The following is a 27,277-nucleotide window of genomic DNA, read 5'->3' on the forward strand; positions in this document are numbered from 1 at the left end:
CTTCCTTAATAACATCCCACTTTGAAGAGCCTATAATCTACTCACAGAAAGCCTTCTCTCAAAGACCTTAATCAGATTCTGAGAAAATTTACACACGAAATAAACAACAGGCCACTAAATCCAAAACAATGCAAGCATTCGCAGCTTTACAAAGGCTCTACGGGGTGAGTCATTTCTAAACTGAAAAGATAAGGCCTTCAAGTGCTTTCTATTCAGACAGAAAGTATATAAAGGTGGGGATCATTTAGCCACTGGCAGAGTGTGAAAGTTTTCATCCAATGCACTCTTGTTTGGCTTTATGCAAGCATCAAACTAAGGATGGCAAAGATGACTCTCTCTTCCTACATGTTAATGCTGGCTTTTTCTTTGTTTTCTCAAGGTATTTTACTTTCAGCTTCCAAGTCCATAAGGAATTTGGAAGATGACATAGTATTTAATACATTTCGAATGGGGAAAGCCTTTCAGAAGGAAGATACTGCAGAAAGATCCGTTGTCGCCCCTTCTCTGGAACAATACAAAAACGACGAGAGCGGTTTCATGAACGATGATGACAATAAGAATTCAAAGGTAAGTATATATAGTCTGCCTTTTATAAGTATAAACCACCCAGAAGTAAACTTTGTATTTTAATTTTATAAATAGGCATACATGCAAACAGTCATCGTGTGCATTAAGATAACTAGGAAAATTTCATATAAACCAGGTATTTCTCCATCTTATCCAAAATCTTTGTATCTTGTATCTCACATGTTGGGAGGTGAACGCAGTGTAGAGCTTCTTAGAATTGATCAGCAAGAATGTTGTACAACTGTATTTTAGTTCTTCTTTAAAGAAGACAGCTGGGATACAAACCGAACTTCTCTTCACAGAACACAGGCTCCAAACAGAATCTTGTAACTCACGGGCTGCCACTGAGTCTGGCTGTAAAACCTTACCTCGCTCTGAAAGGATCCGTAGCCTTCCCAGCTGAGAATGGAGTTCAGAATGCTGAGTCCACACAGGAAAAGAGAGAAATTGGGGATGAAGAAAACTCAGCTAAATTTCCCATAGGAAGGAGAGATTTTGACAGTGAGTAGCTTTCTAAACATTCAATTCCTATATATTAATTTTATAAAAGAGCTCTGAGCTTAAATGAGTTGGATCTGACCATAACAAAATCAAGACCCATAATTCAGTTCTACCAAATAGTAGGCGACCCGTGTCAAAAAATGGGGATTTTTCAAAATCAGTAATAGAGTTTGATTTATTCTGGATTCGTTGTAAGTCCACAGTTTTTCTCAATTCTGCATGGTATTTATAGTCATTGTTTGTTCTCTTTCAGTGCTCAGGTGTATGCTGGGAAGAGTCTACCGACCATGTTGGCAAGTCTGATACCTGCTGGTCCGCAACATCCTTACAGAAGAAAACAATTCATTGCAAGCGGGGAGAAAAGCCCTTGATGTTGCTATAACTTGTGCATTATGTAAATGTCTGTTTTAAAAGGACCTGGTTAAGATATGTAATAATGTAAGCGATATGCTTGACGTGTGCATTAAACCTCACAAAAGTTCTGCATAATTCTGCCTTACTGGTATTTTTGAACAGTGGTTAATATGTGAGCCTCACATACATTTATGAAAATAATAAAGCATCACATGGGACATCTTGGGAAACGATGTAATAACCCACTGGACCTCAAGAACCAGAGCTCTTCGCCCCTCCTTACGCTTTACGGAGTCGTTGTCCTCCCAGGGATACAGGGCACTGAAGTGTGGGTGAGGACCTTCTGGGCACCCTCTTTGATTTGTTGGAAGCTGGGCTAAATAAATGTCTTTATCCTTCATTCCACCCAGGTCTGGGTATAAAACTCACACAAGTCACTAAACAATGCTACATGTGAACTGTTCGTATCACACGAATATTGAGAAACAAAGGTGAAAGCGTTCACTAAAAAAAACAAACAAAAAAAAAACCACAACATATCTTAAGATTTAAAAAGTTAGTTCAGGGCTTTGGTGAATGGTCTTACTGAAATCTAAAGTACATAGTCGGCAAAATCATAGCATAAAAAACTGCGTCAACTTGGTCTGGCCAGGAATCAACTTGCCCCTGGCAGGACACCTATTGCCTTTTGTTCCTTGGGCAAGTTTGCCACCAGCTTTACTGTGTGAGCCACTGGGCACTTTAGGGATCTTAATGTTCTTATGTTGGTACAGTTCATTTCCACGGTCACAGTGAAGATTCTCACTGTCTAAGTCCAGCTGTTTCCTCTTCGATATCTGCCTTTGTGTAGATTTTCTTGGTAGTTTGTCACCCTTCCATCTGCCCACGTGGGCATTTTCAGAACTTGCTTCAATTCTTGCTTTTCCAACAGATGACTGTGCTCCCTCTGCCATGAAGGAGGACAAGTGGGGAGGGTGATGATATTTAGTATTATAAATCACGAGACATATGAAGTAGTCATTAAAAATGGCTAGCACATTTAAGAACATACTATCTATAATGGAAGTAGCTGTTATCACACTAGCGTTCACTTTCCTATGCCACCTCTCAGCCTAAGCAATAAATATCTATGTAAATCACAACAGACTAAATTATGAAGTATTTTTTAAATCTACTTAGTTAGATTAAGTTAACTCATACTCCCTTTCATAAATCTGTACTTAGATACAATTTCTTAAACAATCCAAGCCTTAAAGAACACATCTCTACATTTCTTAGTATGTTGTAGAAATAATCTAGTTTTTACTAAGGTAAAACCAACTGGTTGAATAATTGTTCAAACAAGGTCAATTACCAGAAACATCATCTTCCAAGTGAAGAGCAGACAAGGGCTTTGATGATGAGTTAACATGCCATTTATTCTTGCTCATTATGCAGTCATCTTTATAAGTACAAGCAAACTGTGATCTAATTAATGTCTGCCACATCTGCTAACAAAAAAAGAAGAAAATATGCAATTATATTCTGTCTTATTTTCTATTTAGTTCTATACACATTCCCTAGTGATTGACACATAATATAACGACTGTCCTTACGAGTCCCATCACTCACTTGGAACTTTTAATCATACTTTGTTTCAATTTTCAAACTCACTTGTTACTATGACCAGCCTCTTAGTTCATTTAGCAATACTAGCTTTATCCATATAGTTTATATTTTTATAACACTTCTAATTTTTTTTACTCCTTAGGGATTTCATAACGCATTCCTTTGAGCTTCTTGGAGTGTTATGATAAGTGAAGTAATAATATATACACATACAATCATTAAAGAGGATGGTAGTTCTATATCTTATAAGAAGCACAAAGCTTTGAAAGATGGGACATGTGATTAAAGATATTGGTGGAAGGAAAAATACTAAGACAAAAATTAGGGCTGAAAAGTTAAAAGAAATAGAAATGGCAAATGCTTAGCAAGAACATAAACAACAGGAAGCCACGTCTTCTTGGTTAAAGCATGTATTTGAGAAAACCAGAGTCTTTATCATTCTAGAAAGATGCAATGGACAGTTTTAATGGTCAAAATATTAAAATATACACTTGCATTTAACCTCAGAGATAAGTCCAATGTTCTCATAAACAGAAGAAAATCACACAGAGAGAGCTAGTTCTAAGCAGGGTGTGGACACACCACTGTAGTCCTACTGCTCAGAGGATAAAGTAGGTGGATCAATGTTGGAGGCCTGGATTATATTCTGAGACACTGGAAGGCAGGGCCACGGGGATAGGGAGAAGGGAAAGTTAACTTACAAAGTAAGACAGGAAGACAAGCAGCTTTAAAATGCATTCTGCAAACACAAGACCATAGAGCTTTTACAGAAGTAGGAAAAGATTTCAGAACAATGCAATCTACACACATAATGTGAACGTCATCAATGGCATGACTTCCCATTGTTTATAACCGTTCGTTATTATGGGCGATTTCTCCAAACAATCAGATGCTACCTCCTATCCTTTTAACACTTCAATTATGCTGAATATTAATGAGTATTTATTGGTTAAAATGCAATCAAAGATATTCTCATAATAGTAAATAATAATAATAATAATAATAATTTTTAAAAAGTTAAAACTATGGGGACTTAAAAGATTTGTAATGTTTTAAAAAATTATGTTCCATATTTTTCTATGAAAAATTATTGGAGGTTTTTAGTCACAAAGATGTGAAAAGTTGCAAAAAAGTATAAAATTCAGAAAAACACAATTACAATGCAGTGGGTTCTTATAGTAATGAGGACAGATATAGGTGAGAAAAAAATGATTAGCCATAAAATACATATCAAAATATAAAAAGAAAACTTTTAAAAATTAAAAAAAAAAAACCAAGCACCTTTATCCACAGTGCCATGCTAGACCCTTATTACTTAGACAATCTTGAATAAACCATTAAGCTCTAACATGTCCACACGTAAGTGTAATAATAGTCACCCCATGGAATTGTTAGATTATAGAAGTAAAAAAGAATGTAAACGGAGTCTTGCCCAACACCCGCAAGGGTCCACACGGGACTCCCCACGGGACCCTAAGACCTCTGGTGAGTGGATCACAGTGCCTGCCCCAATCCAATCGCGCGGAACTTGAGACTGCGGTACATAGGGAAGCAGGCTACCCGGGCCTGATCTGGGGCACAAGTCCCTTCCGCTCGACTCCAGACTCGAGCCCCGGGCTACCTTGCCAGCAGAGTCTTGCCCAACACCCGCAAGGGTCCACACGGGACTCCCCACGGGACTCTAAGACCTCTGGTGAGTGGAACACAGCGCCTACCCCAATCCAATCGCGTGGAACTTGAGACTGCGGTACATAGGGAAGCAGGCTACCCGGGCCTGATCTGGGGCACAAGTCCCTTCCGCTCGACTCCAGACTCGAGCCCCGGGCTACCTTGCCAGCAGAGTCTTGCCCAACACCCGCAAGAGTCCACACGGGACTCCCCACGGGACTCTAAGACCTCTGGTGAGTGGAACACAGCGCCTACCCCAATCCAATCGCGTGGAACTTGAGACTGCGGTACATAGGGAAGCAGGCTACCCGGGCTTGATCTGGGGCACAAACCCCTTCCACTCCACTCGAGCCCCGGCTACCTTGCCAGCTGAGTCGCCTGACACCCGCAAGGGCCCACACAGGATTCCACACGTGATCATAAGACCTCTAGTGAGTGGAACACAACTTCTGCCAGGAGTCTGGTTCGAACACCAGATATCTGGGTACCTGCCTTGCAAGAAGAGAGCTTGCCTGCAGAGAATACTCTGCCCACTGAAACTAAGGAGAGTGCTACCCTCCAGGTCTGCTCATAGAGGCTAACAGAGTCACCTGAAGAACAAGCTCTTAACAGTGACAACTAAAACAGCTAGCTTCAGAGATTACCAGATGGCGAAAGGCAAACGTAAGAATCCTACTAACAGAAATCAAGACCACTCACCATCATCAGAACGCAGCACTCCCACCCCACCTAGTCCTGGGCACCCCAACACAACCGAAAATCTAGACCCAGATTTAAAAACATTTCTCATGATGATGATAGAGGACATCAAGAAGGACTTTCATAAGTCACTTAAAGATTTACAGGAGAGCACTGCTAAAGAGTTACAGGCTCTTAAAGAAAAGCAGGAAAACACAGCCAAACAGGTGATGGAAATGAACAAAACCATACTAGAACTAAAAGGGGAAGTAGACACAATAAAGAAAACCCAAAGCGAGGCAACGCTGGAGATAGAAACCCTAGGAAAGAGATCTGGAACCATAGATGCGAGCATCAGCAACAGAATACAAGAAATGGAAGAGAGAATCTCAGGTGCAGAAGATTCCATAGAGAACATCGACACAACAGTCAAAGAAAATACAAAATGCAAAAGGATCCTAACTCAAAACATCCAGGTAATCCAGGACACAATGAGAAGACCAAACCTACGGATAATAGGAATTGATGAGAATGAAGATTTTCAACTTAAAGGGCCAGCTAATATCTTCAACAAAATAATAGAAGAAAACTTCCCAAACATAAAAAAAGAGATGCCCATGATCATACAAGAAGCATACAGAACTCCAAATAGACTGGACCAGAAAAGAAATTCCTCCCGACACATAATAATCAGAACAACAAATGCACTAAATAAAGATAGAATATTAAAAGCAGTAAGGGAGAAAGGTCAAGTAACATATAAAGGAAGGCCTATCAGAATTACACCAGACTTTTCACCAGAGACTATGAAAGCCAGAAGAGCCTGGACAGATGTTATACAGACACTAAGAGAACACAAATGCCAGCCCAGGCTACTATACCCGGCCAAACTCTCAATTACCATAGATGGAGAAACCAAAGTATTCCACGACAAAACCAAGTTCACACAATATCTTTCCACGAATCCAGCCCTTCAAAGGATAATAACAGAAAAGAAGCAATACAAGGACGGAAATCACGCCCTAGAACAACCAAGAAAGTAATCATTCAACAAACCAAAAAGAAGACAGCCACAAGAACAGAATGCCAACTCTAACAACAAAAATAAAAGGGAGCAACAATTACTTTTCCTTAATATCTCTTAATATCAATGGACTCAATTCCCCAATAAAAAGACATAGACTAACAGACTGGCTACACAAACAGGACCCAACATTCTTCTGCTTACAGGAAACCCATCTCAGGGAAAAAGACAGACACTACCTCAGAGTGAAAGGCTGGAAAACAATTTTCCAAGCAAATGGACTGAAGAAACAAGCTGGAGTAGCCATTTTAATATCGGATAAAATCGACTTCCAACCCAAAGTTATCAAAAAAGACAAGGAGGGACACTTCATACTCATCAAAGGTAAAATCCTCCAAGAGGAACTCTCAATTCTGAATATCTACGCACCAAATGCAAGGGCAGCCACATTCATTAGAGACACTTTAGTAAAGCTCAAAGCATACATTGCACCTCACACAATAATAGTGGGAGACTTCAACACACCACTTTCTTCAAAGGACAGATCGTGGAAACAGAAACTAAACAGGGACACAGTGAAACTAACAGAAGTTATGAAACAAATGGACCTGACAGATATCTACAGAACATTTTATCCTAAAACAAAAGGATATACCTTCTTCTCAGCACCTCACGGGTCCTTCTCCAAAATTGACCATATAATTGGTCACAAAACAGGCCTCAATAGATACAAAAATATTGAAATTGTCCCATGTATCCTATCAGACCACCATGGCCTAAGACTGATCTTCAATAACAACATAAATAATGGAAAGCCAACATTCACGTGGAAACTGAATAACACTCTTCTCAATGATACCTTGGTCAAGGAAGGGATAAAGAAAGAAATTAAAGACTTTTTAGAGTTTAATGAAAATGAAGCCACAACGTACCCAAACCTATGGGACACAATGAAAGCATTTCTAAGAGGGAAACTCATAGCGCTGAGTGCCTCCAAGAAGAAACAGGAGACAGCACATACTAGCAGCTTGACAACACATCTAAAAGCCCTAGAAAAAAAGGAAGCAAATTCACCCAAGAGGAGTAGACGGCAGGAAATAATCAAACTCAGGGGTGAAATCAACCAAGTGGAAACAAGAAGAACTATTCAAAGAATTAACCAAACGAGGAGTTGGTTCTTTGAGAAAATCAACAAGATAGATAAACCCTTAGCTAGACTCACTAAAGGGCACAGGGACAAAATCCTAATTAACAAAATCAGAAATGAAAAGGGAGACATAACAACAGATCCTGAAGAAATCCAAAACACCATCAGATCCTTCTACAAAAGGCTATACTCAACAAAACTGGAAAACCTGGACGAAATGGACAAATTTCTGGACAGATACCAGGTACCAAAGTTGAATCAGGATCAAGTTGACCATCTAAACAGTCCCATATCACCTAAAGAAATAGAAGCAGTTATTAATAGTCTCCCAACCAAAAAAAGCCCAGGACCAGATGGGTTTAGTGCAGAGTTCTATCAGACCTTCAAAGAAGATCTAATTCCAATTCTGCACAAACTATTTCACAAAATAGAAGTAGAAGGTACTCTACCCAACTCATTTTATGAAGCCACTATTACTCTGATACCTAAACCACAGAAAGATCCAACAAAGATAGAGAACTTCAGACCAATTTCTCTTATGAATATCGATGCAAAAATCCTCAATAAAATTCTCGCTAACCGAATCCAAGAACACATTAAAGCAATCATCCATCCTGACCAAGTAGGTTTTATTCCAGGGATGCAGGGATGGTTTAATATACGAAAATCCATCAATGTAATCCATTATATAAACAAACTCAAAGACAAAAACCACATGATCATCTCGTTAGATGCAGAAAAAGCATTTGACAAGATCCAACACCCATTCATGATAAAAGTTTTGGAAAGTTCAGGAATTCAAGGCCCATACCTAAACATGATAAAAGCAATCTACAGCAAACCAGTAGCCAACATCAAAGTAAATGGAGAGAAGCTGGAAGCAATCCCACTAAAATCAGGGACTAGACAAGGCTGCCCACTTTCTCCCTACCTTTTCAACATAGTACTTGAAGTATTAGCCAGAGCAATTCGACAACAAAAGGAGATCAAGGGGATACAAATTGGAAAAGAGGAAGTCAAAATATCACTTTTTGCAGATGATATGATAGTATATATAAGTGACCCTAAAAATTCTACCAGAGAACTCCTAAACCTGATAAACAGCTTCGGTGAAGTAGCTGGATATAAAATAAACTCAAACAAGTCAATGGCCTTTCTCTATACAAAGAATAAACAGGCTGAGAAAGAAATTAGGGAAACAACACCCTTCTCAATAGTCACAAATAATATAAAATATCTTGGCGTGACTCTAACTAAGGAGGTGAAAGATCTGTATGATAAAAACTTCAAATCTCTGAAGAAAGAAATTAAAGAAGATCTCAGAAGATGGAAAGATCTCCCATGCTCATGGATTGGCAGGATCAACATTGTAAAAATGGCTATCTTGCCAAAAGCAATCTACAGATTCAATGCAATCCCCATCAAAATTCCAACTCAATTCTTCAACGAATTGGAAGGAGCAATTTGCAAATTTGTCTGGAATAACAAAAAACCTAGGATAGCAAAAAGTCTTCTCAAGGATAAAAGAACTTCTGGCGGAATCACCATGCCAGACCTAAAGCTTTACTACAGAGCAATTGTGATAAAAACTGCATGGTACTGGTATAGAGACAGACAAGTAGACCAATGGAATAGAATTGAAGATCCAGAAATGAACCCACACACCTATGGTCACTTGATCTTCGACAAGGGAGCTAAAACCATCCAGTGGAAGAAAGACAGCATTTTCAACAATTGGTGCTGGCACAACTGGTTGTTATCGTGTAGAAGAATGCGAATCGATCCATACTTATCTCCTTGTACTAAGGTCAAATCTAAGTGGATCAAGGAACTTCACATAAAACCAGAGACACTGAAACTTATAGAGGAGAAAGTGGGGAAAAGCCTTGAAGATATGGGCACAGGGGAAAAATTCCTGAACAGAACAGCAATGGCTTGTGCTGTAAGATCGAGAATCGACAAATGGGACCTAATGAAACTCCAAAGTTTCTGCAAGGCAAAAGACACCGTCAATAAGACAAAAAGACCACCAACAGATTGGGAAAGGATCTTTACCTATCCTAAATCAGATAGGGGACTAATATCCAACATATATAAAGAACTCAAGAAGGTGGACTTCAGAAAATCAAATAACCCCATTAAAAAATGGGGCTCAGAACTGAACAAAGAATTCTCACCTGAGGAATACCGAATGGCAGAGAAGCACTTGAAAAAATGTTCAACATCCTTAATCATCAGGGAAATGCAAATCAAAACAACCCTGAGATTCCACCTCACACCAGTCAGAATGGCTAAGATCAAAAATTCAGGTGACAGCAGATGCTGGCGAGGATGTGGAGAAAGAGGAACACTCCTCCATTGTTGGTGGGAGTGCAGGCTTGTACAACCACTCTGGAAATCAGTCTGGCGGTTCCTCAGAAAACTGGACATAGTACTACCGGAGGATCCAGCAATACCTCTCCTGGGCATATATCCAGAAGATGCCCCAACAGGTAAGAAGGACACATGCTCCACTATGTTCATAGCAGCCTTATTTATAATAGCCAGAAGCTGGAAAGAACCTAGATGCCCCTCAACAGAGGAATGGATACAGAAAATGTGGTACATCTACACAATGGAGTACTACTCAGCTATTAAAAAGAATGAATTTATGAAATTCCTAGCCAAATGGATGGACCTGGAGGGCATCATCCTGAGTGAGGTAACACATTCACAAAGAAACTCACACAATATGTATTCACTGATAAGTGGATATTAGCCCCAAACCTAGGATACCCAAGATATAAGATATAATTTGCTAAACACATGAAACTCAAGGAGAATGAAGACTGAAGTGTGGACACTATGCCCCTCCTTAGATTTGGGAACAAAACACCCATGGAAGGAGTTACAGAGACGGAGTTTGGAGCTGAGATGAAAGGATGGACCATGTAGAGACTGCCATAGCCAGGGATCCACCCCATAATCAGCATCCAAACGCTGACACCATTGCATACACTAGCAAGATTTTATTGAAAGGACGCAGATGTAGCTGTCTCCTGTGAGACTATGCCGGGGCCCAGCAAACACAGAAGTGGATGCTCACAGTCAGCTAATGGATGGATCATAGGGCTCCCAATGGAGGAGCTAGAGAAAGTAGCCAAGGAGCTAAAGGGATCTGCAACCCTATAGGTGGAACAACATTATGAGCTAACCAGTACCCCGGAGCTCTTGACTCTAGCTGCATATATATCAAAAGATGGCCTAGTCGGCCATCACTGGAAAGAGAGGCCCATTGGACTTGCAAACTTTATATGCCCCAGTACAGGGGAATACCAGGGCCAAAAAGGGGGAGTGGGTGGGCAGGGGAGTGGGGGTGGGTGGATATGGGGGACTTTTGGTATAGCATTGGAAATGTAAATGAGTTAAATACCTAATAAAAAATGGAAAAAAAAAAAAAAGAATGTAAACATTCCTGAGCTGCTGTACATCTTTGATCCCAGCACTGAGAAGGCAGAGGCAGGCAAATCTCTGTGGGTTCAAGGACAGCCTGGTCTACAAAGCAAGTTCTAGGACAATGAGAGCCACAACGTGACCCTGTCTCAAAAACAGACAGACAGACAGTGAGAGAGAGAGAGAGAGAGAGAGAGAGAGAGAGAGAGAGAGAGAGAGGTGCATGTTCACTCAGGAGATCAATGCAGACACTGGATAGCTATTATAACACAGATGAAGTAGGTGTCCCTATAATATAAGTTTTGCTGGATCAGATTTCTCAGGTCCAGGCCAATTATTCTGAAAGGATAATAGAATGTAGCTTAAAACAAAAACTTTATAATCAACTTCTTCATCTATTAACCTTATTCAGTTATGAGAGAGTGCAAGCTCCACTGGCTTGCATTTATAACTTGAAAGGGAATGCTTTTCCTTTGTTCATAAAAGCAGAATTTCTCTGCATAAGATTAGTGGCCACATAGAAATAAAATTACTTCCTGTTGCAAATCTTCCAAATCTCTCTGTGTATTTTAGTTGGAATGACAAATAAACAAAACAATTCCCTCTTGAAAGTGCTTTTGAAGTACCAAACAACTCGGAATAATGTCCTGATTTGTACATAGCTGTTAAAATCATTTTATGTTTAAGTAACATGAGAGAAAAGGATTGGCAGCTATCTTTTCCAAAATTTCTCTCCTTTGGGAAGACTGCTATCCACAGTGAAATTCTAATGAACTTCAGATTTGCCACACACTGGGAAAGTCCATTGCCACTCTTTTTAAATTTAAATTATTAGGAGATTCCCAGTTAAAGGAAAGTACTACTTCTCGTAGGAAAGCCTGACGCTAGTTAAAGTTCTGTGAAAGCACAGACAGAGGTAAGTGTATCCAGTCTTGAGCTACCACTGGACAATTAACAAGTTTGAAAAGGGAAACTATCCTCACAATACCTGTTAACTATGCATCTTAAATAAGTTATTCCAAATGTAGCTTTTCATTCTTATATTACCACCTTTTCAAAAGAATAGACTTTTCTGTCTTTTATTAGATACCGAAGAATTTGTACATATATAAAATAATGTTTTTTGCTATCAAAGAAAATTCTGCTAGACAGGTAAATACAAAAGTAACCTAAGCAATAACTTTATAATTTTACATATTCTTATGAGCCATTCATTTACTCTTTGGCAATAAACCAAACTTCCAACTCTAGAACCTAAATATAAAACCTTATCCTGCTACTACTTGCTATTAATGTGATCTATAAAATAACTTCCAGAGTTAATAAGGGTTAACCAGGACAGAATTTCTAAGTGCTCTTGGTAGAAAAAGAAAATACTGCTGCATATTAGATAATCAGTTTTCAAATGGTGGTCACCCTCTCCAAACACACAAAGCTGCAGTCACTTGCCCCTTCCTTCCTTGGTTAGGAGCTCTTTATGTGGCCAAATGGCAATCTTCAGTGTATATCCCAAACTGGAAGATAGTACCAGAAGACAATCACTGACACACCGAGAACAACAGTCTAAGAAGGACTTATTCTTTCTGGGTTCTTAGTTTAAACTCTTCTGTTTCATAGCTTTACCGTGCCTTTAAACAGTATTTTCCCAACCGTATCTGCCTTTTCTAATCATGCTACTGTAAGAGAAGTGGAGCTCAGCCACCACCTCCTATACCCTAGCTGGACCAGGAATCACCAGCCTGTGGCTGATTACTTAATTCTATTCACTTCTTATTTGAAAGCATCTTATTTCTCACCAGGGTCATGTATTTTCTGGCTCTCATTTTTCTGTTGCAGAAGGAATGGTTGGGGGGAGATGCAGGAGTCACCAGAGGCAACAGTCTAAGGAAGTTTCTGGTCCCCTTCTTGAGTTTATTACTAAATATCATCAGAAGGTCTACCTTGTCTAGTCAGGGGCTATAATTCATTCTAATAAGAGGACCACTTGGATGAGATTTAGTAGGAGCCCGAGAGCCTTCACTTCTCTCAGTACGTGCATCTCATAGTCCACTTTCACACATCACTATGCAGTTGCTATGCCTACCACTTCTTTGAAAAAGAAGAAGAAAGGAGAAACACATTTACTTGACTTCCCAGTTTGAGAATCCAAAGAGCAATCCTGTGTACTCAATAGTTCTCTATCTCTGTTATCTGGCATGTACGGTTAGATCAGTCCTGTATTCTCTCTATCTGATGACCAGGGCTAGATTAGGACTGCATCTCTATCTGATGACCAGGGCTAGATTGGACTGCATCTCTATCTGATGACCAGGGCTAGATTAGGACTGCATCTCTATCTGATGACCAGGGCTAGATTAGGACTGCATCTCTATCTGATGACCAGGGCTAGATTAGGACTGCATCTCTATCTGATGACCAGAGCTAGATTAGGACTGCATCTCTATCTGATGACCAGGGCTAGATTAAGTTGCTAAATCACGCTAAGCTTCTTGCCTCTGCAGCTTTTGGCTCTGTTGTGGGTTATGTTGAAGTACACTGCAACTTATCACAATACTTTCTGCTGTTTGTTCTCAGTGATTTCTTTTGGTGTGTGTGTGTGTGTGTGTGTGTGTGTGTGTGTGTGTGTGTGTGTGTGTGTGTTTACATGAGCTGCGCTCACCTGACCTGGCATGCGTGGAAGTCAAAGGTGTTTTTCCTCAGTCACTCCACCACCTTAATTTCTGAGACAGGGTCTCTCACTGACACTGGAGATGGCCAATTCGGCTTGGCTGGATAGTCAATGAGCAGCAGGATCCACTGCACTACCCTACTACTGCCTGCCTCCTCTTCCAGAGCTAAGGTCACAGGAGCAAGCCACCATGGCAGCTATTTCTTGGTTGCTGGGAATCTGAACCTGGGTCTCTATGCCTGCACGATGAACACTTTACCTACTGAGCCACCATCTCCTCAGCCATTTCTCTTAGTCTTAATTACTTTGCAATTCATGTTAGAAAGCAGGAGGGAGGAGATTCTGAGAATCAGTCTCGGTGCACCTATTTAACTTGGATATGCTTTCAAGTTTTCAAATTCCCAGAGTAAACTTGGTTATCTAAGAAAGAATTTTCTAACACCCCAAGACAAAGAGTGTTTATGGAGGCAACAATTACAGAGAGGTAATCGTCTGACATCTACATTTCCCTGTACTTCCTCCTGCTCCTTGCCTTAAGGATCCCATATCTTCTGGATTGGGTCATTTGCATTATTAAGTAGATAACTATCTATACAACACAGATTCATTGAGATGCTAAAAAACATGAAAGACACCGTAGAGAAAAATATATCTATGCCCTTTCAGTTGAGGCAGATATGCAAGGGGCCAGTAAATCAGGATGGAAGTGCTGAACCACACAATACACAGGAGTTAAGAAGGTTAAATGGGCCCTTAAAACCCTTCTAATAAGAAATATAAGGACAATTTAGTAAATTATTTAAATTAGTTTGGAAGTAATGGTAAAGAAATGGAAGAAATAGTCTCCAAAGGTCTGTCTGTATCAAACCAGAGGTTTAATGAGGGCCTTCCAGTTTCCTTCACAGGGGAATTTACTGGACTATCAGATGCAAGTTTCCTAATAGACGAGTGTGAAATGAAAGTTGAAGACCTAGGTATAAATTCTCTAATATTTCCTTCTTTAAAATGCCTGAAGGAGTTCAAATGTAGACCACATCTAATTCCCATAACAAAGAAAATGAAAACATACAAAAACCTCACCACAACTTTATACCACAAGAGCAAAAGTAACAGAAATATAGCACTAAATGTTAGAACACTGTTTCGTCATCACTCCAGGAGTTAATGGCGACAATATTTCTTGTTCTTTCCAACAAGCACTCTACCTGGCTCTGCTTCAGTTATATGTCTGGCTAAATTGAAGGACTTCACAGTTTGCTTTTGCAAAGGTTATTTACTATAACACATAACTGAGAATAGTAATGCTTTACTGTCTTTTAGTTTCAGAGCTGTGTAGACGAGGCTGACAAAGCAATGTCAGTTTAATTTCAGGCTTTTGCCAACGGACATAAGATACTGCAAAGTCGCTGTAATAGTAGACAGCATCCGTCTAAAATGTGTTTCTACCTATGTAAATGACACTAAATTAGCTGATCTTTTCTATTTCTCTAACACACATGCACTTGACTTCATTTTATAGTAATTAGCTGACTCTTGAGAATTTCTGAAAATGCACAAAACCAAACTACATTCTAAATTTTTGTCCTTACACCCACAAGTGGGTGCAGTTCTCGTCACTTGCCAAGGAAACTTCTCTTTGTGACAGATGGAGGCCACTATAGAAAACTATAACCAATCAAAATGGAGAGGAGATAAATCTACAACACAACTCCAGCACCTAAGGCTCTGCGGTCAATGTAGAAGACAGGGCAGAAAGAATATTTAAAGTGGGGGATAGGGAATTTGCTGAGATTGTGTCTTAAGATTGTGTGTCTTAAGATTGTTATGTCTTAAGAATGTAGAGGCTACATTCAAAAGGTCTTACCAACATGACCTGCACGTGCTAACACACTTGAGGGCAGTAAGGGAGGTAGGAGGACAATCTCAAGAGGCCTCTACACTAGGAAGAGAACTACAAGCAATGCAGGAATGCTGAAAGTCAGGATGAGAGTATTTCCCAGGGAAAAGGACATCAACACCAAATGGTCAGCCATGAAAGTAAATACAAGCAAGTAGCATTCTACACATTAAACAGGCTGGAATAGTGTGTGTGTGTGTGTGTGTGTGTGTGTGTGTGTGTATCATAACATGATTAATAACATAACACAAAAGAACATAACAATTAACAAGAAAGAGGTCATGAATTTTAAGTGGAATAAGGAGAGGTTTTGTGGGAATGTTTAGAAGAATTAGAAATGAGAAATTGTGTGTGTGTGTGTGTGTGTACACATATATATGTATATACAAACAATATAAAATAAATTTAACGAATATAAAAAATACAAAGAGTTATCATTCTGTTACAGCATTATGAAAAAATTATTTAATAATGTCAGTGTAATTATAATTTTTTATAAAAACTTTTAACAAATTCATAATTACTAACATATAACATATACTATATGCCCAATATATAGCAACTAATGAATAAATTCTGTTAAAACATAAAACCAAAAAAATTTAAATGCTTGAATAAACACATTATCAAACTACAGATACAAATGTTCTAAGGGAAAAATCAGAAACTTACTTCAAGTTAAATGAAAACAGATGACAACCACTAAGGAACAATGTAGACTCTCTCATCTGAATCTATACATAAAGATATATATATATATATAATATATATATATAATATAATATAAAATATTATATATTACATAATTAAAATTTATATTATAGGTAATTTTAAGGTTATAAATGATTTAGAATGTCATCCAAAGGCCTTCTCTGTTTACAGCTGACTATCTCAGATATTACAGTGATCACAACACATCAAGTCTCCATTCTGGGTATGGGCCAGTGCCCTGAGCAGACCTTGGGCATAAACTCCACAGCCAGTCCCACAACAACCAGAGGAAGCTCCACTCCCAAGCACTCTAACAAGCCCAGGTTTACAGGATCACAAGAGCTTGGTTACACCAGGATGTCAGGGTCCCAGAGGTAGCTTGACTCCCAGGAGCTCTGACACACCCAGGATCTCAGGATCACAGGACCTCAGAATCAGAGGATCACAGAGACACCTTGACTCTCAAGAGTTCTTACACAACCAGGATCACAGGAAGGACAGGATCCAGTCAGATAGCCAGGGCAGATAGTACTAGAGATGGCGGAAGGCAAGCATAAGAACTTAAGCAACAAAAGCCAAGGTTACTTGGCATCATCAAAACCCAATTCTCCCACCATAGCAAGTCCTAGATACACCATCACATGGGAAAAGCAAGATACAGATCTAAAATCACTTTGCATGATGATGATAGAAGACTTTAAGAACATAAATAACTCCCTTAAAGAAATACAGGAGAACACAAGTAAACAGCTAGAAGCCGTTAAAGAGAAAACACAAAAATCCCTTAAAGAATTAGAGGAAAACACAATCAAACAGGCAAAGGAAAGGAACAAAACCATCCAGGATCTAAAAATGGAACTAGAAACAATAAAGAAATCACAAAGGGAGACAACTCTGGACTTAGAAAACCTAGGAAAGAGATCAGGAGTCATAGATGCATCACCAATAGATTTCAAGAGATAGAAGAGAGAATCTCAGGTGCAGAAGATACTATAGAAAACATTGACATAACAGTCAAAGAAAATGCAAAATACAAAAAGCTCCTAACCCAAAACATCCAGGAAATCCAGGACACGATGAGAAGACCAAATCTAAGGATAATAGGTATAGAAGAGAAAGAAGATTCCCAACTTAGGGCTGGTGAGATGGCTCAGTGGGTAAGAGCACCGACTGCTCTTCCAAAGGTCTCGAGTTCAAATCCCAGCAACCACATGGTGGCTCACAACCATCCGTAATGAGATCTGACTCCCTCTCCTGGAGTGTCTGAAGACAGCTACAGTGTACTTACATATAATAAATACATAAATCTATAAAAAAAAAAAAGATTCCCAACTTAAAGGGCCAGTAAATATCTTCAACAAAATTATAAAAGAAAACTTCCCTAACCTAAAGGAAGAGATGTCCATGAACATACCAGAAGCCTGCAGAACTCCAAATAGACTCAACCAGAAAAGAAATTACCCCTGTCACATAAAAATCAAAACACCAAATGCAATAAACAAAGAAAGAATTTTAAAAGTAGTAAGGGAAAAAGGTCAAGTAACATATAAAAGCAGATCTATCAGAATTACACCAGACTTTGAAAGCCAGAAGATCCTGAGCAGATGTCATAAAGACCCTAAGAGAACACAAATGCCAGCCCAGGCTACTATACCCAGCAAAATTCTCAATTACCATAGACAGATAAAACAAGATATTCCATGACAAAACCAAATTTACACAATATCTTTCTACAAATCCAGCCCTACAAAGGATAATAGATGGAAAACACCAACACAAAGAGTGAAACTACACCCCAGAAGAAGCTATAAAGTAATCTTTCAACAAACCCACACAAACATAATTTCACCTCTAAAACAAAAACAACAGGAAATAACAATCACTTTTCCTTAATATCTCTTAATATGAAAATTAATATTATCAACATGTCCTAATCAATTGAAATTTAAAAATATGAGGAATTAGAAATTTGTTGGCTATCATCCAGCGATCTCTCGAATTTGGTAATTGGAGAAATAGGTCCAATATTGTACAATCCAAATACACTTTCTGCTTGTTTGTACATGACAGGGTCCTGCTGTGTACCACATAATGGTCTTGAAATCATGTTTCTCCTATCTCAGCCTCTCTATTAGTAAAATTGTTTATCAGATGTTTTTACACTAAACTATGGTTTTCAGAACAGCTTATATATTTCAAAATTATTTATACAGCCAAAAGAATTGTAGCAATTTGTGAGGTGGCTTGTAAGAGAACAAAGAGTGAGACTGAATGTTTTGCTTAATGTTTATAATTATTGTATCAATTTTGAAGAAGAGGACCTTATAAGCTACTCCTTTTCTGAGATGAATGCTTTTCAAAATCATCACAGCCAACAAGCCAGAATATTACCCTCACCTAACGTCTGTGCCACCCTCCAAGCAGAACCATTGTTCATTGAAACAGTTGATGAATGAGTTCTTTAGACAGACCATCTTAATACACACACCATTTCTTAAATGACTGTAACCTGTTCCCTGCAGACTGAGAATTATGACAATAACTCAAGTCAAATAGTTTTGACCATAGCAGGAAATCTCTATCCAAATAATTGTGCCTACAATTCATTCCTTGGAACAGCAGAACTGTCAATTCTTAGCTTAGCTACTATGGAGGTGAAATCTTTTGGTGATGTGAGGGACATTGAAATACAGCCTTATTACAATGAACTCTAATGTCCAAAAATTGTTCTCATTTTGGGTTTGCACCACAGTAAGAACCAAGATTTTAAAGCTCTACTAAAAACAAAACAAACAAAGAAAGAAACAAAAAGACTATCTATTTATGTTCATTTAATAATATGTCCACCATTTTTATGATTGGTATAAAAATATATATTGTGTTGAATATAATTTTTAAAAAGTCTCCATTCTGTTAAAAATGCTAGACAGACACCTACGGACACAGCTTCTTTGTTTTTCTTTTCACTTATCCATACACACTGATGTAATTGTTACAACAGCTACTGCTTACTTTCTTTTTAGTTTCAGTAAATTAACATGCCACAGATAGGTTAAGATTATATAAAAGCAATGTTCTTCTATACAACCTGTCAATGCTAATTTTTAATTTACTCCTTGTTGTGTTATGTGAGTTTCATAATTACAAAATCCAGACCAGTTTTATATATTCATTTCTTTCAAAATAAAACAATATCTATCATTTTATAATGGAACTTTCCTATACCTTATTTTTCTCTGTTTGCAGTGACTTATGGATTCGCTCTCTGAGAGGTTTAACTGATGTGTTTTTCTCTTGTGTGGGAGACCTATAGGGGGAAAACAAAGAAACATATTAATAGGGCTTGGATGTGTGTCTTTTCAAACTGTACATTTAACCACCACTGAGACACCAGGAAGAGGGAAGGCCTTTAAAAGGGCTGAGGGCAGTGATTTGGATTAGTGGGAGCACTTGAGAGCCTCACTCTCTGCTGTCCTTTCGAATTTTCTACCCCATGCATGGGCAGGTGCAATTCACGAGGAACGGGCCTCTACCTGCTAACGACAATCAGCCTGCTGACACTGTGATCTTGAGTTTCTAGCCTACGGAACTATGAGAAAGGAATTTGTTATTTGTAAGTTACCCAGTCCAAGATACCTTTTGGTAGCAGCTATGACACCATAACCAGAGAAGCTTTCAAACTCGTGTTCTCTCTCATAGTAATATTTACAAGAGAAAAAAACTGCCATGTGACTGTATTTAACCATTAAACGTGACTGTACATGAATGAATTGAGGAGACAATTGCAGTTAAAGGATCTCCAAGGGTAACCACTCAACTGGCTAGGATAAACGCCTGGTAAGAAAGAGGCAAGAGAGAAAACCCGGTAAAACAGCTCATGCGAGTAAAGCAAAGCCAAACAAGCTGGCGTCCTCTAAGGACGCCACCTCTGCTGCTACCGTCACACCAGGCCTCTGGTTAACGGCAGTCTGTATCTGCCTATGGTACTTATTATGGCTGCTGGAGCGATGCCACGGCCGTGTCACGGTGTTCATATAACACCAACATTTACTGAGCAAGGAAGCCAACAAATACTGACCCTGCTATAAATATGGTGTGTATGCCTCATTCTGTTATTACATAGAATAGTGGTCAATAAAAAATGTTCAAGTTTGGGAGAAGAACTCATTGCTACTTGCTAACTGAGCTCTCTTTGGCATATTTTACAATTACTCTTGAGTCTCAATTCTTCACTAGACATTGGGAATGCTACTACAAAGAATTGCTTTAAGGGCTGTGATTTAACAAAGCTCTTGACATATACCAAAACAAATAAGTAATTTTTACAGCAATATACTTGAAACACTCTTTAATGTTACATTGTAACTATAACTTGGCTACAGTGACATGCCCGGTCTTCCTTTAGCTTTTGTTTGCTTTTTCCTACCAAGTGTAAGTTCCTTTGATAATCAACAGGTACTTTTTATTTAAAATAAAAACAAGTCAAGTTAGTGCTTTCACACATAACTCCCGTATTACATACCTAAAGAGTGTGAGAACAGATGGTCCACTATGAGGAACTGTACTTTCGTCATTGTATAAAAGCTCTGCTTTATTTCTGGTAGGAGCACTGGCTGCATCTTCATCCAAAAGGACCAGCAAAATTTTCACAGCATCTCTGCCACAGTAGGCAGTATCATGGTTTATAGCAAAAGATTTTGGCTAAAACAAAATTAATTTTAAAGTATACATAATAATCGCACCAGCTAAGTGAATCAGCCACATATTTCTATTTCGAATGGCACTCTTATTTTATTGCTAAAATCACAGAAAATCAGCTATAAAAAGTGGATATAAGATATGTAGACATTTCTCCTTTAAGCCACACTATGATTTTTAGACATAAAAGAATATCATCAATGAAAGACATTTGTTTCTGATGTGAGTGCCATTAGACTTTAAGATAGAAAAATCTAATTACTACCGAGTTAGGCCTCTACCCCATGACTTTACCTCTTGATCTCTGTGTACTTTTTCTCTTATACAAAAGGGGCTGGGGTTCTGGCATTCCAAAACAAACTCACATGTGCTTAAGACCGCCTCAAGAGCCAGAAGTGGTGGTGTGTGCCTATGCCCCACGCTGGGGAGGCAGGCGGAGGCAGAGCATGAGTTCAAGACCAGCTTCAGTTACTTAAGTTGAAGATCAGCCTGGCTTATAATGAGACCCAGTCTCAAGAAGGCAAAACCAAAAGATCTAATTAAATGAAAAATTATGATTATTCTATGTTCTAAGCCTTATTTTAAGAAACTAAAGCTTCAAAGGTAAAAACCATACCTTCAAAGAAATCACAGCCCCTTGGTAAGATAAATAGGCCATCACAGTTTCATTACAGTGCTGTAATATTTCCAGTGTGCACATAACTGTGGTGGAAGCACCCGTAAGACAATGGTCATTGGTGTATGGAGTGAAGGACAGCCTCGGAGAGGAGTCACAGAGAGGGAGGAGGGAGCTCAGAGGTGAGGGAGGAGGAGAAGTCTAGGTCCCTAGGTGAGAAGGAGTTCTAGTAAAGGACTCTGAAGAAACCCTGCATGTCATGCACTGATGTCATGAGTCGGCCAGCTACAAAAGTAAAATGTCTTGCTTTATTAAGCAAGTACAATAATCTTATTTAAACTTTAGAAAAATCAATAGCAATGTGTAAAATATTTTACAGTAAAATTTGTCAAATATAGACACACACGGCTGGAGCAGATTAGAAGAATACAATAACTTAGTTTTGAAATGAAATAGCCTGAACTAAAGGGCACTAGAGATAAGACAGATTTAAAAAGAAGAGCTGAGTACCTAGTAACCAGAGAATAAATGAATGTGATGGGTAATCTGGCAATGCAAAATTACATACAGGTGCACGTGAACATAAACGCAGGCATTTTTGTTAGGGTTGAAATATCCTGCTAACTAATTATGCCCACTGCAGGACTCTGGGGAGATGCTTAACTTGTCTATATTCATGATGTAGTCACCAGCAAAAGAGGAACAATGATGGTGCCCTGCCCTCTGGGGTGAGTGAGGGACACAGTGCCTAAATATCAGGGATAATCTTCAGGTGGCGCCTGTGCCATCCCCTCAGCGTGCATCCAGTGGTTTGCCCTCTTGTCTCTATTTGGCAGCTCAGGTCACCAGATGAACTGTACTGTACAGCACTACTCAAGTAAAGCCAGGAGCCTACCATAATCTGGTACTTACCACATAGTTTGCCCATAAGTGTCAGCACGTGCCACATTGCTAACAGCACCTTCACTGAGTGTCATCTGATTGCATTTTCAAGATTTGTGATTTAGTGGGAAACAAACTAACAACAAGTGGCTTGTGTCAGGATCCTGATGCCTATGGATGGAGGCTGGCACTGAGCGAGCTGAGATGGCAGGGCTCCTGGCTGACACTTGCAGTGAGAGCTCCCTTGGGCTTTGTGCCAACACAGTCACTCAAAATGTTGGCATGCACATGAAATAAATAGGGGAGAATCCCAGAATCTTCCCCATGATGCCTTTGAAGTAAATCTAAGAAGCCACATTTTTGCAGGAAAATAGAAAAAAAAAATGATCACCAAAGCCTGTGGGTGAAAGAATTAATAAATAGGAAAAGCAAGTCTTCCTTCCTGTACTGCCTTCCATGGTAATATCTAATGAAAGGGCCTCTGTTAACCAAATAAACACTACAATATAGTCAGGCACAACCACTTATATGTGTAATTCCAGCATCAGAAGACTATGCTAAGAGTTTGAGGCTGACCTGGGCTACATAGTGAGTTCCAAACCAACCTGGGCTACACAGTAAGACAGCCTCAAATAAAAACAAAGAAAGAAAGAAAAAAAAAAGTAGATCAACTATAATATATACTCTAAGGTTCTGTTCTGTATTTAAAGTTATGGTAGCTCACTTCTGTAGCAATAATCCATTAAAATTGACCATTGATGTAAGAAAGTCAAGGAAGAAGTACACATTGTATAAGATTCTCAAGTATAAGTAAGAGTGAATTGTAATCAACTGGAAATGTAGTTAGTAATAAAAAATTATATAGCTCTACAAATGAAAACTAAACTTCTGACTACAAAACCTGGTCTAATGGGACTGTTGCTGTCTTGCAGAGAGAAGAGTACTGGCCAAAAACCAGATTATTATTTTGAATCTAAGTAAACAGAAAAAGAATGGTATTATAGGAATAATTATTGATAAGTAGCCCTAAGCACCTTAAGTATTAAGAGATATAAGAAATTATCCAATGCCTTTTTAACAAATACATTTTCACTAAAGATGTTATGATTTAACCTAAGTTGAACATAATCCTATTGAGAAAATTAAAACAGAAAATACATCTTCTGACTTAAGTAGCAACAGCAAACAACTTCTGTAATGAACAGAAGAGATTATGTTTTATATAGGACAATAAAAAAATAAATCCTTTACCGGGACAGGACTGATGTTGTTGGCGCTGACAGCTACACCTTCTTGAGAATTAATAATATTTTTAATCCTCAAATTCAAATCCTGAACAACTTCCTCTACTGCTTTATAAAAAGGCTCCCCACTGCTGTGGCCTTTGATCAGCTGCATCTTTATCGCTGATAATATCCGACTCCCTGCAAGGCTGGAAATAGAAGTAAGAGTTTGCTTGTAATAGTTTTGTAAGTGATAGTATGCTTATAAGCTTCAAACTTACTTCTCAGTGCTAATCTACACCTTTCAAAAACATAAAATAACTTTGATCTTATAGATCAAACAGCAAAGCACTTAAGGAAAAAATAAAAACCACGAGAAATAAAAAGTTTTTCTAAAACCCAAAATGTCATACATTACATCTCCCTTGATATAAAGCTGAAAAAAATATGTTAACTATGATAAAATATAATAACAGTCCAGATGAATTTCTATATACCTGAAATACTTAAAGTATGTACACAATACTAAGACAACAAAAAGTCACTTAGAACAGCCTAGAATGTTAATTAATCTTAAAACCAACTCAACAAGCTTCTATTGAGTCTCATAAAGATGAAATAACTTGTCCTAGATAACATGATGCTCCAGGAAAAGAGGAGGAAAGAAGAAAGCTAACCCAAAAGAAATACTATGCCACCATACATGAAGGACTACTAGATATAGAAGAGGAAATTAAGCAAGTCAATATTGATCCAAAACAAACGAAAACCTAAACCAGCTATGGCCAGTAGACTAGTGTCTTTCAGAACCTGCAATCAATGTTTCTTTCTATGCCTGAATTTCGGCTGCAGCCCCTGCTCTACAGGACTAGCACAGGTCCAGTGTGAGAAATGCACAGGAGGATGGGTCTTGATCTGTTCTAGAGAGAAAAATAGAGGTGTCCAACAGTACAAGTGGGGTGTCCACTGAAGTCATGAGGTATCATTAGAAAGACTGTGTCCAATGAGACAGCAGGCTGATTTGACATGGAGTCACAGTGCTGCCTCTCTGTGCCTGGGGCTGCTAAGCTTCTCTTTTGTAGTAGCATAAAGGAAAACCTAGCAACTGATGTTTTCATCCTCAATACCTTAAAACTAGATTAGACATCTTAGGTATTCTAGCAAGCATGTGAAGTAAGATTGATCAGGTAAATATTTGGGCCAAGAGGAAAGGAAAATTTACGAGACAACCACAGAGAACTAAAAGTCTAATGGCAGCTCACTAGCTCAGTCTCTGACTGTTTCCAAGCATAAGAATCTTACACAGTTTTGTTTGAAACACCAACTCCTGATGCTAGCTTCCTGAATCGCTTTCCCCAAGAACGGTGCTATGTAACTGCATTGGTGCCGCAGTAACTTTTACGCTAAACAATGTGGGAAGCATTTCATGCAAAAATCAGCTCTGAGGAAGGAATATATACCTTGAGTAGACATATGAATGAGCATGGTAAGACTAGAGGAAAATCTTCAAAGATCTCCGACTTGTCCCTGGGAAAGAGCTAGTGACTGGTAAATGAGCAGGATAAACAGCCAATTCCTGGAGGCAAATGTTTTAGTATTGCTTTCAGTGGGTAAAGTGCGGAGAGAGCAGAAAGGTGGGGGCGCGGACAGAGAGTTCCACGTTAGATATAGTACTCAGGACGTAGGAAGCTACTATGACTCTTCTTATATTTAGTTATTTTACTTTCTAATTTGGGAAAGTTTTTTTTTTTTTTTTAAAGCTTTTTCCTACAGAGGCAATAGAGAAATCAGATTGCTTTGAATTTATTCATTATAAACAGAGCAATAAATTCTACTGCTTATATTAATGTTTTTTTAGACTCTTTGAATTTTGTACTAATATAATCATATGACTACCAAATAGTTTTATTCCTTTTAATTATTTTACCTCATTTATTTTTCTTGCCACACTGATTTGAACTGCCCATCAAATACTGGGCTGCAAAGACACGGGAGCTCTCACCTGAATCTTAAATTGAATGCTAAGACAATTTATAATAACTAGGATTTTATAGGAACCCTTTTATCGGATTAGACAGTCTTCATTCTTTACACTGAAGAATCACCCCTGCAGGGCGATTATGTGTTCCTATCAGACCTGCAATTTGAACTGTCTCAATACTGTGCCATAGTATTATTAGTGGCTATCCAAAGAGAATGCTTTTCTGGGCTGGAGAAACTGTTTCAGTGGGTAAAATGCTTATCACACAGGCTTGAATCCCTGAATTTGATCCACAGCATACACATAAAAGACCCAGTATAATGGAGTGCTAGAGGAATCACAGAGCTAGGTCCCTGGGACTATGCAGCTACCACAGTCTACAGGCGAGACCCAGATGCCAGTGAGACCAGGCCTCTGAATCCAAGGTGAACAGTTCCTAGACAGGTTGATCTCTGGCACCCCATTCACATGTCCACACCTTCACAGACACACACACACACACACACACACACACACACACACACAGAATACAATCTCCAGTTCTCCAGGTCCACTATGTGACTTGCTCCATTTTTGACTTGTCTCTCTGACTTTTCTTCACCTGATTCTTGGCCTATATTTTATTTACTATTCATGCAAAGCATTAAGAAGCATTTAAAAATGTTATCCAGCATTATTAATTTTTTATTAATAAAGGGTAATTTCTGGTATTTTGTCTGTCCTACTTCTGTAACCAGAAGTCTAGGCTGCTTCTAGGAATCACTTTACTTAAATAAGAACATTCTTTTCGGCTATTACTTTAAACTTAAACTTATTTTTCTTTTAAAAGAACAGACAAATTGGATGAACTATAGCCAAAATGAATCCAAAGTTAGCACCTTGGCACTTTCTGTTTTTCCTGGGAACTACTCTTCTAAAAGAGCTTTGGTAGGAAATTCTATAAAGTACTTTGGTTTCATTTATTTGTAAAAATTATTTACAGTATATGATACATGCTCTTAAGTCATTCTATCACTCAGGATGAATATAAAAGTCATGGTTTACAGAGTTCAATGATGCGAATGATGTTGCTTGGTAGTGACAAGCTGCTACTACTATGCCTAAGGGACAGCAATTTATTTTTCTTTACATGATGCATGTTTATGTATGTTAATGATGTGGTGGTTAACTATTAATATACAAGAATTGATAAATGTGCAATCAGTCCTTTTGAAAAAAACTAGTATTAGTTGATCATAATGTAGAGCCATTAAGGATGACTACTATAGAATACACTATATGCATATATAGCTATTGTATGTATTGTATCAACATTTTAAACTAAATGTTTTATAGTTATAAGTTCTGAAGTCTTGTCAATAATGTTTGTGTAATTCTGGTTCTGGTTTGTTTTCCCCTAACTACACTAGACTTGTTCTTATAGTCGTGAAATGCTATTCATATTGTACCTACATGATTCCTCATGTTACGGAGCCCTGTAAGTAATAATGCAAATACTAATGGGCAATTTTAGCACAGTAGCTACAATTCACAGAACTTCTGCCAATTAAGGTAATGCTGGGTGAGGTTACTAGCCTGGGAAAAATTAAAAATGGTCTTCCAAGTGGTAAGTGTATCCCTTT

The 27,277-nt window shown here is 38.5% G+C and overlaps 2 protein-coding genes across 8 annotated transcripts in view; one reads left to right on the top strand and one right to left on the bottom strand.

Annotated features, from left to right (window-relative positions):
- Nucleotides 1-253: 253 nt before the first annotated feature.
- Pmch (pro-melanin-concentrating hormone) lies at nt 254-1,556 on the top strand. Its single transcript, NM_029971.2, has 3 exons — nt 254-567; nt 870-1,068; nt 1,322-1,556. The coding sequence occupies exons 1-3, from the start codon at nt 319-321 to the stop codon at nt 1,369-1,371; spliced, it is 498 nt and encodes a 165-aa protein (NP_084247.1). The 5' UTR covers nt 254-318; the 3' UTR covers nt 1,372-1,556.
- Parpbp (PARP1 binding protein) overlaps nt 580-27,277 on the bottom strand; it is a 55,572-nt gene continuing 28,874 nt past the window's right edge. For 4 of the 7 annotated variants that reach the window (XM_006514268.4, XM_006514269.4, XM_006514267.4 and 1 more), the window contains 5 exons: nt 23,703-23,883; nt 20,778-20,956; nt 19,481-19,562; nt 2,777-2,912; nt 1,226-2,368 (listed from right to left, as the gene is read on the bottom strand). In XM_006514268.4, coding sequence (XP_006514331.1) covers nt 2,037-2,368; nt 2,777-2,912; nt 19,481-19,562; nt 20,778-20,956; nt 23,703-23,883 — 910 coding nt within the window. In that variant the 3' untranslated portion in view covers nt 1,226-2,036. Of the gene's footprint in view, nt 2,369-2,776; nt 2,913-19,480; nt 19,563-20,777; nt 20,957-23,702; nt 23,884-27,277 lie in introns of all 7 variants that reach the window. The other 3 variants (NM_029249.2, XM_030245343.1, XR_003948816.1) reach the window with 3 other exon arrangements.

This window comes from Mus musculus, chromosome 10 (assembly GCF_000001635.26).
Source record: "Mus musculus strain C57BL/6J chromosome 10, GRCm38.p6 C57BL/6J".
Lineage (NCBI taxonomy): Eukaryota > Metazoa > Chordata > Mammalia > Rodentia > Muridae > Mus > Mus musculus.